Source organism: Hyposmocoma kahamanoa, unplaced genomic scaffold, assembly GCF_003589595.1.
Source record: "Hyposmocoma kahamanoa isolate Upper Pololo Valley unplaced genomic scaffold, ASM358959v1 100021, whole genome shotgun sequence".
NCBI lineage: Eukaryota > Metazoa > Arthropoda > Insecta > Lepidoptera > Cosmopterigidae > Hyposmocoma > Hyposmocoma kahamanoa.
Window position 1 is genome coordinate 13,710,621 of NW_020653200.1, and position 12,084 is coordinate 13,722,704.

The window sequence follows — 12,084 nt, forward strand, 5'->3', positions numbered from 1 at the left end:
GACCCTAATGACAAGGACTTGAGTATGATTTCTAGTGCTTTGAATCATACACAAGTCCTGACTTGAGCATTGAGTAGACTTCTAGAATACGACCTTTAATAATCGAAAAAACTGGTTTTCTAAACGCGTCTCTGCCACTCGACACGAATGTTTCGTCGATTATTATATGCGATATAAGGTGATACGAATTACAACACGAATAACGAGCTATAATATGTTATATCCCGAATTCCAAAAAAGTCGGGATCAAATAAATGTTCTAAGTCCAATTTGTCTTTTGGGCCGGTCACCGCCATGAAAAAAAGAAATCAGCTATATTGCTAATCAAAGCCGAGCAGTTGGTATTTTAACACTACAACTTGGCCCTAGTCAAGCTTATCTATTTATTAAGGTATGAACTGAATTCAACTTGTTGAGATTATTTTTAACGTAACGTTTAAAGATGGTCTCAGTTTTAAGAGTTAAATAATAACATAATAAATATTGAGAATAAATAAATATTATTACATGTGGGGAATTCGTGGAAAATATGAACTTTGCTCTCCGAGTTCTTACCTTGATTTTTGGGGATTTTGAATTTGTAGCATAGGCAACGCTGCAAATAGGAGAAAAGAATCGGATGTGTATTTCGTCTTCCCGCAAAAGCATGGAGCGCGCCTTCAGATAATCGGACCGGCAATAAAATCGGACTCTATTTCCAACTCAGATATTCTGTTATTGAGTGTTGAAACAAATATAATTATGGCTCGAACGCCTTCTGATAGTCGGATCAGACTATTGGATCCAACTATCGGATGGAAAAATCTGACGTGTATCCGCACTGATTCATTCATTCAATCAGACAAAGTTTTGAATTGACATAAATTTCATTCAATTGTATTTGACTTTGACGTTTGATAAAGTGGAAATTAACGAGATTTTGTGATTATTTTTTTTATTAGGTGTGACGTATCGATTATAGCACGGTTCAAATGGATTACTAGATTCGGTTTCGGAAGTAATTGCAGTCTTCGATAGAGCGTGCATGTCGTCTCAGTAAAAGGCTTCGTCCGAGTGAGTGGTACAACATGAGCTACTGGCACATTATAGTGTGTTGTGCATTTACTTTTTATTTAGTGGACTGTGCCGTGCTCGTCGAAGATGGCGATGTCGATGAACAGGGACTGTACAGTAAGTCCGATCATGTTGTCATATTGACAGAAAAGAATTTCCAAAGGAAAGTGTATGGCCAAAAATATGCTCAAGTAATACAATTCTATAATAGCTTTTGTGGACATTGCAGAGCATTCGCACCTAAGTATAAGGGATTGGCTGCAGAAATGGTACCATGGCAACCCATTATTAGACTAGAAGTATTTGACTGTTCTGTGGAAGAAAACATTGAAATTTGTAGACAGTTTGAGATAATGGCTTACCCATCCATTCGTTACATTCATGAGAATTATCTTAAAGGAAATGCGAACATTGGTGACAAAATAAGACCAGTTGACACAGCTGAAAAGTTAAAAATGCATCTTATATCAAAAATGCAGGTGGAGCAATTGGCAGGACGATTATCTTTTGCCCCTCCGCTGGGCATCGCTTCATATGACTCATACTCTGCAGCAGTAAATGATGTTCCAAGGGATACTGATTACATATTCTTGATTTTCGAGTATGCAAATTCCACAGTTGGAACTGAAATTGCTTTGGATATAAATGACTATAAACATGTTAGAGTAAAGAGATTGCTTGACAACAGTGAATTAACGCAGGTAGCAGGGGTCACTCGCTTCCCTAGTATCATTGCCTATACACAACGGACTTCAGAGAGCACACCACTTACAACTGCCGGTGTTGAGAAAAAACACTTTCTTAAAGCTATTAAGGTATTTTTGAATTCTAAGAATTATAAATTTCCTGTTCGTGCTACTGTTGATGAAGAAATGAATAGTGACTTAGACTATCATCAAATATCTAGCCCCAAACCTGACGTTGTCTACTACAGTGACTTGGAAAAAACCATAAAGATAAGTTTGCACACTGAAGTCAGTAGATATAAAACACTTGATGGGGAGCCACTGCAAGCATTATTAAATTACTTAAAAGTTCTTATAACTTCTTTCCCAGCTAGAGCAAATCTTAAAGAGTATCTAGTTGAATTACATGACACTCTAAATGGCAACACAGAATGGAATGGTAATGATGTTTATGAAATGGTGAAGAGGCTGGAAGCTGCTCATGCACCCATATACACTTCCAATTCAGACTACATTGCTTGCAAAGGAAGTCAGCAAAAATTCCGCGGATACACTTGTGGATTGTGGACCTTGTACCACACATTGACTGTGAATGCTGCAACCATAACCACGTTAACGGAAGGTCCTAAAGTACTCCAAGCTATGCACGGATATGTAAAACATTTCTTTGGGTGTACTGAATGTGCTCAACACTTCCAGGCAATGGCAGCAAGAAACAGATTATTTGATGTAAAAGAAAATGACAAAGCCATTCTCTGGCTCTGGATATCCCATAATGAAGTGAACCTTAGATTGGCTGGAGATGTTACTGAAGACCCTGAACATCCTAAGATACAATTCCCCAGCTCTGTAAATTGTCCTGAATGTCGGCTTGCCCGCGGTGCATGGAACCTTCCTGCTGTTTATCAGTATCTGCAGAAAGTATATGGAGCAGCAAACATACAGGGGTCACGAAAAGCGCGCTCTGAGGCGACGGTGACGAGTCCATTCTCCAACCTGGACATTGGAATGCTAAGCTTCCTGTACATATTGTCTTTTATTATACTCATTCTAGTCATAAAATATTTCTTAACCAAGCGTTTTTACAGAAATCGTTATTATAAGCATGGAAGGGGTAAAGTATAATAATTAGTCATAATTATTAACGGGTTTAGTTAATTTCACAATGATTATTCAGTGTGTGAATTTAGTATGGGTGGGTGTACATTTCCACCCTTCGGTTTTCACTGGGAAAATATCTTACTTATCAGTATTTTAGATGTGGAACCAATTGTGTACTAATGCAATGAAATCATATTCATAAATTCCTGCATGTCATACTCCACAATTTACTAGATACAGTAATTTGGCCATATTATCTAATTTAGCAATCATGTAGTACATATTTAAGTTGTTATTGCTTTCTTGGTTGCCCACTTTATCTGTAATTGAAATAGCAAAGCAGCCTTCAGATTGGTTCCATGTTTAATTATTATTAACTTGATTTCTGATAACCAGTCCCAACAAATTATATACCTATTTACGTTTAGTATAGGGCATGTGTTGATTTTTGTTATTACTTACCAAATTTTATTTTATACAATGTTTTACCACTATTTTTACTTCTAATGAAATCTTTAATGACTATGGTGCTTCCTGAAAGCTATCTACCTTTCAGACTTTTAAAATACCTGCTTAATATTTTAATATAATTGCTCAAAATGTATCTTTACGTAAGATAAATACTATAACATGTTTATTATTATTAGTGCATTACATACATACAAATAACATACGGTGTATCTGCTATAAATTTACATGCTAAAGTCATTTGTTTGTTCCAGTGTATACATGATCATGATCATTCACATGATCAAGATATGCGATCGCGTTTTGGAGTTTCGTATATCCTGTCTCGTATATGTTTTTCTTTTTTCGCGTCCAGCATTCGAAAATAAAACCTCTCATTTCACAAAATAGTTACCATTTTTAATATTAAAATAATAATTGCTTGCGCGTGCTTAAGAAAAATTCCTTTAGAAATTAATATTTAAAATATTTTACAGCGTTTTTCTTTGCTGCTTTAGTTTTGTTTTTTTACTTTGTGATAATTGTTTCACACCATTACAAAGACCCGTCGATTAAATAATAATTATCAGCGCCAGAAATTAATCGTAGCAGAGAACAATGGATTAGGATATATTTGTATAGGTAATTAATTATTAAACTAAGACTACATATACAGAGATGAATGATAAGAGATGGTAGAAAATCTAATTATTTAAATTAACACTACTATTCATTGAAACATGTTGTCTAGTAAGTAAACAGGCATATGAAATGATACAATCCTATTAGTGGTGGACAGTATGTATGAGGTCAACATCGTACATTAAAATTATAACTTTGGATGGTATAATATTTGCGGAAATGCAAAAAGACTTCCTTACATCTAATCTCGAATTAAATATTACGACACTCTGTACATGTAAAATGCAACATACATATTGGTGTATTTAATACGTATCTTATATTTAATAGTACAGGAATAGAATGCGGACACTGAATGATGATGGTGTATTGACTTGATACCGCAACAATGGTGATAATGGGTAATTGCGGCGTTTATTCCCACTAGTTCTGTTGTACAATTCTGTTAACGGAACTACTGGTACTTCTTTCCCATTTGTTCTGTTAATAAATAGACAGTTATCTTCACAGAACTACTGAGAATTTTCTCTCCCACTTTTTCTGTGTATGAGTTTTCAGTCTAAAGTGGAAATGAAAAAAAAAACAAATGGGAAAAATATACAAGTACTTCTATCGACAGAACGGTATAAAAGAGCTAGTGGGAATAATCGGACAGAACTACTGGGAATCGTAAATCCCATTTGTTCTGTTAACAGGACAAATGGGAAGAAAAGTAGCAGTAGTCCTGTCAACGGAAATGTACAACAAAACTAGTGGGAATAAACGAATTGCGGAGTTAAGAAAAATATCGGCTTTGGCAATCTCGGTGTTATATGAAATCCGTGAAATCAAATTCAAAAACATACTTCGAACTAAAATATTTGCGAAAACATATGGGATGAAACTAGCTCTATTATGTTAAACAAGCTGTAAATGCACTAAAGTATAATTTAGCTAAAAGCTATTTTGGTGTACAATAAAATTTGTCCAATTGATTGCATATATTTTGTACAGGGCAATGAAACATGTTTTGCGAATTTAAATTTATTTTTTGTTAAAGTTGTTTGATATCGTATGTGTGATTATGATTATGAAAATATTGCTGGATATTTTTGTTATACAGCTATCGAGCAAAATAAATAGTGAAATCTTTGTCTTCCTGTGCGATTGTCACACGTATTATTTTAATATGAGAGATATAGTTTCATTGTTCTTGAATGCGCGAATTAAAACTTTAAAGTCTGTATCTTTAACAATATAATCACGTCATCGATAATCGAATCTCGAAATAATTAACGTTCTATTGTTTTGAGTGTTATGAGTATTTTTATTTGAAAAGCTGGTGTCAAAAAGTAAAGTCGAACATACAGCATCGAGTGATCCAGTTTCACAACGAAAAAAAAAATCATTTATTTAGGAACATGAAATACACGATGTTATACCTTAAACATACAGGCACGGTGTCTTTCATGCAATTAATATGTCACGAATTGACTCAAGTTCAGACGAATTAACGCAGTGCGTACTAGCACCTTAAATAACACAAGTATTTTTTTTTATGTTGAGATAGTTAATTAAATGCGCAATTATTTTAAGGATGTCTTCCAATTATTCACAATAATAGACAATCCTTCCAAGCGATGTCTTTATATCCAATGGTGATGTAGTGTTAGAAAATGTTAAAATACGTATTCACCATCAGTTAAATAAACCAACCTAGTTCGTGTAAAGCTCTCTACGCTACATCAACAAGTGAAAACTATATCAGACTGATGGTAATCTTTAGTAGAAATAGGCTACAGATTAAGTAAACAATATGCATTCCATTGTTCAAATGACAAGAATCTAGAAACGGTTCTTCTGAAATACGTATTACGAAATTAAGCATTATTAAAATCCACTTCTGTATAAATATAATTTATTTAAACGTGGATTAAATAGGATAGGATACCTCCGTTTTTGTAACTGTAAAATATTAATCAAACTCAATAGCCTTAAGATAAGTTACGTACAATTACATAGATCCGTTATAAAAAATATATATCGAAAGCGAAAGTCGCCAACACATTCGGAACGTCGATTAGAATATTATGGACGTTGTTTACATAACGGCCAAGAAAAGTAGATCATGCCTACTATTTATTTTTGTGTGGAGGCTTACTGAATTACCTATTTACTTTATCCTCTTTTACCAATATTAATTAATAGTTTATACACGCTAAAATTCAAATCTTTTTATTTATACATAGTATGACCGGCATAAAATCTCTATATTAATAAAATAACGCGAAACTACCAGCGAGTTGCAGAAATGTTCTTTAACTGGAGTCTTTACTGTATCATACTATTACTATTTATTAGATGAAAAATTAAAACAGCATGTTTTTAATGGAATTTTGTGCAACTGGGAGTAGGTATATTATTAAAATTGTATCAGATTTAATATATCGTTTTCAATTTGGTCTAAAATTTTACTTGGTACAGACATACTTGGAATTAACTATGTAGCATGAAACATAGACAATTTACTCCTTTATTACGATTAAAAATTGCATTGACATACCCAGTTGTTTCAATTGTTTGTTGTGTTAGCATTTCGACAAGAATAACATAGTATTTTTAATTTAAACAGTTTGTTGCACCGCGTCTGGGTGAAAAGTGGACTCTTTTACTAGGCTAAGGTTAGTAGTTGATTGAGGTAGTCTAGTTTGCTTCAGGTGGCGGTATCGTTCAGTACGTAATAAATATTTATTATAAACGTGTAGGTACTTAACGCCTAATGCGATATTTTAATAATTATGAGAACTTCCTTACAAGAGTTGTTCGAAAAAACGCTATCAAGTGAAATAAATAACCAATTAAATAAAACCATACTTATTATTAACATCAACTGTATCGCGTTTGAGTTTTAGTAAAACTGTACTCAAACACCTTTACATAACTATTGAACTAACGGTTATTTAACAGCGCATCTAATTCTTTTGCGCATCGCTTTTCTGTCACCAGCAGTTTTCGCTTTTGCCTTGTTACGTTCTTTTCAGATTATTTGCTTCTTTGCTTGTACATTAAACACATACTAACTGATTACTGGTGAATGTACCAGCCAATATTGCGTTCTCAAGGTAAGTTTATTTGATTCATAGTTTTTATCATGTAACTAACGTACATATAGGTACCCTATGTATTTGAATGAATGAATAGATCAGTAGATATCTGTGGAAGAGCTTTTATTAACATTAGATTACCAACATTGCATGTTTAAACAAAGAATATATTAACGATTGTAATGAAATTTTATCATTTTCTAGCGCATCACATTCAAAGTGCGTGAGAAAAATCTCACTCATTTACATCACAATATATCATTATTAATAAATAATAGGTATACACATCCGAATTACATAATAGACTTCTAACAAAACTTTTCAATAGTAGCTGTGATTTATACAATAAAGTACCTATTCCTTTCAGGGCTCCGAGCTGGTAAAATTTCTGAACCGGTTTGGTATCTATAACTCCGAACGAATTTATTACGTTTTAGATTACAATTTTTAAGCAGATTTCTTATTTTTGTATACTTACCAGTTTACATTTTCCCTCGCTTCGAAGTACATAAACTTCCACGTCACGCCGTTTTAAAACGTCCATACAATTAACCGGTACATCAATATTAGATAAGTTAACCAGTCAACTGGGTTTATGAAATTAGTTTCGAGTTTGCTACAAATAAACATATCATGCTTTCAGGTACATGACGCCATAATTGCTGCTACTGTTCCCTAGAAGAACGTTGACGTAAAGTGATGATATTTTGAACAAGATTCGTCTCAAGCCTATAAACTATTATGGATACTCCTTACTTATTACTTACTATTCATATAATCTGTCAATCCTCCACTATTATTAATTAAGCTCTTTTTCGCTTGTATACCTTGTAACGAAAAATTTGAAAATCCTAATTATGTATTCAGTAGACGTACTTTGACTTGAATACTCTCTAAAACTGTATCATTCTTGAATTGTCTGTTAGCTATAAGTGTAGTAGTCACAATTTAACATATGTATATGATAAATACTTATACGTACTTTCTTTCTAAACATTTTAGCATAATAAAAGTTTCCTGTTTATATAGAATCGTTTGCGACTCACCATCTGCTAACAAACGAGATAATTTTATTTATTAATGTATCAAAATATGGCTTGTGAAATCTAAACACGTGTTTACTTCCTATAAGTACCTACTGCTCAAAACATTCCTTTTAATTGTACACCATATTGAATTAACTGTTATTAAAATCTACCGGACCACTAGTGTAGTACCTACATACTTGTTTCATTACCTTTTAACTGTTTTAGCCAAAGATTCTTTGATATTTATCACATGCTACTTACGCTGAATAATATTGATTGGAACTACTGTATTTTCAAACATACCAATTAAGTAACATATTGTTAGTGCATAAAATGTAGCAACATACCTAAGCATTGTATCTTACAGCAGCCAAGGGACATTGTAAAATGTACTGCATTGTAAAATATACTGCTGTGCAAAAATCTTGCTCGTTCTGCTCGGGGGCCTCTGTAATGTATACAGACGCCCTTCTAAAGATCTGTACGTGTGTCAAAGTAACTCCGGGGCAACCCAGAACACAAAACGAATTTCCTAAATTGGTCTTATTGAGAAACGAACCCGTGACCTCCTCATTCAGCACCCACAGTGCAAATTGTTGATGAAATATACATCATAAATTCTTAATTGTGCAAGAGGCTGCTTTTTGTATATGAGAGACTCTTAAACAACATTTCGAATGTCTGAAAATATAATAAAAGGCATCTTGTATTTGTAACATACGATCTGAGTAGTTTTTTGCATAAAAGTGTATTTTATAATGTATGATAAAAGGCTGATGTTACTTAGTATCAAAATATTTATGGAGCTTTACATTTCTAAATGGGAATGGCAAATTGTACGCTCCCGCCTTTATTTTCTTTAAACTGCTTGTACTGTTTTCCCGAGATGTAGCGAGTCATATAAATCTTCGACTATGAATTGTTTCGACTTCAGCTATAAATTTCACTATAAATGGTACTTTCCTATATTTAATTGAACTCACAGTATACATATAAATAAAGCTAGGAATTGGGCTTTAAAAATGACGAGACCGTGTGATATTTTACATTGTCATTAAACCAGATGAGTTAATACTCATTGCATAAGATAAAGATATATTATTATCTTATGTAATATAATATGATTATAATAGATGAGCATAATTTGCTTTTAACACATGTACATTATTTCGTGTGGGTAGAATGTATACTCGTAGATAACTATGTATAAACAACGCACTTTTCGAATTAATTTATATTATGACAAAAAAGTTAAAAATAAGTATGTTCAATTTCATACTAACGTTGCCAAATACCTCTTAATTTCATAATTAATTTATTCAAGCGCATCGCAAGTGAATTGTTTCTACACACTCAGACCCGTGTTTTTTTAAAAAGGCAATTATGGCAAGTATCAGAAGGGACATTTTTAATTTTAGCTTTATCGGTTTTTATAAATTTTCATTTAAAAATTATACACAACTGTTCTCTGACGTGTTATCTATTATGCAATACATAACGCATGGGTCTCTAATGCAAATTAGATTCTTTCTGAATCATTAAGAAGTTTGTGATATAGCGGATGTAATAAAAGTACTGAAATTATCATTCGTTTTATTTTTCGTTATTCACTTCCATGCATGATCGTCAGTTGTATGAAAACAACGTGTTATCTTGAAAATTAACAAGTTTCATTCCTGCAATGATTTAACGATCTTTTATAATATTGCAAGTATGTGAAATAAAACAGCAGAAATTATGTGCAATTTTTATTGAATATACAGTCATGAATAAAAACCACGTCAATACACATACATACAAATTGTGATTCACACAGAATTGTAAAGAAATTAATTGTGCCACTCTCAGTGCCTTCATTTTCAATCAAATCACGCTGATTACTAGTTCATAAGATCGAAGTCACTTACATACCATAAGATATTTCATAATCTAAAAAGATTAACATAAAGGCTGTCGTCACTACACTCCGCGTTTTCTTTTAATAAATGCAATTTTTCACATACCAATTTTTTAATAGCTGAAACCTTATACTACTATTAACTTAACACCAAACTACAGACATACTCAAAAGCACGGAGTATGATGCACGAGTTTTTAGCATGTTTTGTTATCTTAACACTCTTGCATGCAAATAATATCTTGTGTGAAACTAAAACAAACACTATTAAGCCTACATTTTTGCGGTTTGTACTTCTAGAATCTGTGCTTTAAATAAATCAATCAACCTAAAGAAAACAAAAAATAAATTATTTTCTTAAATAAAATAATGGCACTAAAGTCAACACATAAGAATACCGATTTAACACGTGTATGTCGTATCGTAAAAGCAGAAATTGTCTATAATATTTGTCTAAATACATTAATGGCAGTTTATAAAAGTAAAATAAACATACAATAAATAATATTAACACATGTCCAAACGATGTCCGCACATTGGAGATTCGTTAAAACTACATAATTGTAACATGTTCCTTTGTTCTAGACAAATGTTACAATAATCATCTGTATTATTTAATGTCGGTGAATTAGCGATATCATATAAATATCAATAAATACAAACTAAATTGCTCTGTCTGTAAATCATATAACAGAGCGTGCAATCCATACAGATGTCCTTAGCAGAAAGGAACGTAAGAACCACTCGACCACGGCGCGGTCACGTTTGTAAACATCATACCCAGTATCAACAGATTACCGTAGATATTTATATTTAATTTCCCACCTTAGGTAACAAAACCACCACATCTAAACGTTGCACATACGTAACAAAACTAGTGGCATGCACTCGTTTAGATACGCACATATTGGTAGCATGTTTAGTACATTTGCGCATATTGGTAACAAATGCCGTCTGCATAACTGTATATGAGACGGCGACATTGGAATAGTAGAGAAGATTACTATGTATATTACCTATCTTGATAAGGTAAAGTTATTTTTCGTCTCGTACGTCCACACGAAATTCACTAAAAGCGCATCATTTTTAAAAATGTCAATAATGCTACAAATGCACTAATTACAATTAGCATCTCTAAACTGCACTTTGTGAACACCAAGTATTTTCAATTACCCTAATGACAGTTTAGCTAATTAAAAAAATATAAGTTTTAATTTTGTATAACAGTCATTTGTAATCTTCTACTTTGGAAAGAAGTACATGCGATTGGTCATTAAAATCTCATATCTTTTACAACAATACTTGTAGACGAACTTTGCTTAATTTGTTAAGTAGTTACTGTTTTGATAGGAATACAAAATAGATAGAGCATTTTCGTTAACAAGTTACATTCGTCCTTTTCTCGACATCGTCGATAGTTTCATTTTTATTTTCTCACACTATTCTATCTTTTCTAGACTCAAAAAATATCGGAAACCTCGCAATATTATCTCTAATTATACACTTGGCCACGAGGCACAGTTGCAATATTTTTGTGATATTATAAAGCTCAACATCAACCATGTTCAATTTAAAAGTAGATTTATATTTTCTTTAGCTTGTAGGTTTCACAATATGAAATTCACATTTGTCCGTACATTTACTGATAATAGAAAAATATTTGGGATTTCACGAAAATATCATGTATTACGAAATACATTTTATAAATAACAAAATAAAACTAAATTAACAACATATCGCACCCGTCATGGAAGAATGGCATAAGTAGAGTTACGTTAAAAATTATTATTGCTCCATTGTATATATACAGAAGAATATAACCCACATCCTCTCCAATTTCTATAATCTTCTTTACAATGTTAATCGATAGAGTTACAAGAATTGGAGAGGATGTGGGTTATATTTTTTTGTATCTGATTTTGACGTAACTCCACTTATGCCATTCTCCCATGAAGGGTGCTATATATTAGGTGTCGATTTTGATTTGTTTTACAAATTTCCCAAAAGTGGCACTGCTAAATGTTAGTAAAGAAGTAGTTTTGTTAGTGACGGTAGTTATAGGTCTTATTATGGAAAATTTATCTTGTCGTCTATCGTTGGACGCAGTATTGCATTATGCAAAACCCCACCCTGTAGAAAGATAAAGA

The 12,084-nt window shown here is 32.6% G+C and overlaps 2 protein-coding genes across 6 annotated transcripts in view; one reads left to right on the plus strand and one right to left on the minus strand.

The window, feature by feature from the left end:
- Positions 1–1,034: 1,034 nt before the first annotated feature.
- On the plus strand, positions 1,035–7,805 carry LOC113239858 (sulfhydryl oxidase 1). Of its 3 annotated transcripts, XM_026477021.1 has the most exons (3): positions 1,035–2,761; positions 6,541–6,589; positions 7,656–7,805. In XM_026477021.1, exons 1-2 carry the CDS (start codon positions 1,068–1,070, stop codon positions 6,581–6,583), a joined length of 1,737 nt encoding a protein of 578 aa, XP_026332806.1. In that variant the 5' UTR covers positions 1,035–1,067; the 3' UTR covers positions 6,584–6,589; positions 7,656–7,805. The 3 variants fall into 3 exon arrangements, with proteins under 3 accessions (XP_026332806.1, XP_026332813.1, XP_026332796.1); XM_026477028.1 differs by lacking the exon at positions 6,541–6,589; XM_026477011.1 differs by lacking the exons at positions 6,541–6,589; positions 7,656–7,805 and adding an exon at positions 4,686–4,812 and having other exon boundaries at positions 1,035–2,853.
- Positions 7,806–11,895: 4,090 nt separating this feature from the next.
- LOC113228962 (flotillin-1) overlaps positions 11,896–12,084 on the minus strand; it is a 42,727-nt gene continuing 42,538 nt past the window's right edge. The window contains exon 10 of one of the 3 annotated variants that reach the window (XM_026462513.1): positions 11,896–12,067. In XM_026462513.1, coding sequence (XP_026318298.1) covers positions 12,005–12,067 — 63 coding nt within the window. In that variant the 3' untranslated portion in view covers positions 11,896–12,004. The remainder of the gene's footprint in view (positions 12,068–12,084) is intronic. The other 2 variants (XM_026462445.1, XR_003310379.1) reach the window with 2 other exon arrangements.

Bases quoted from the DNA above. Each gene is read 5' to 3' on its own strand.
- LOC113239858 (XM_026477011.1), top strand. From the start codon at position 1,068: ATGAGCTACTGGCACATTATAGTGTGTTGTGCATTTACTTTTTATTTA. The intron at 2,854-4,685 runs GTAAAGTATAAT...CAAAACTAGTGG, and splicing joins TTATTATAAGCATGGAAGGG to GAATAAACGAATTGCGGAGT.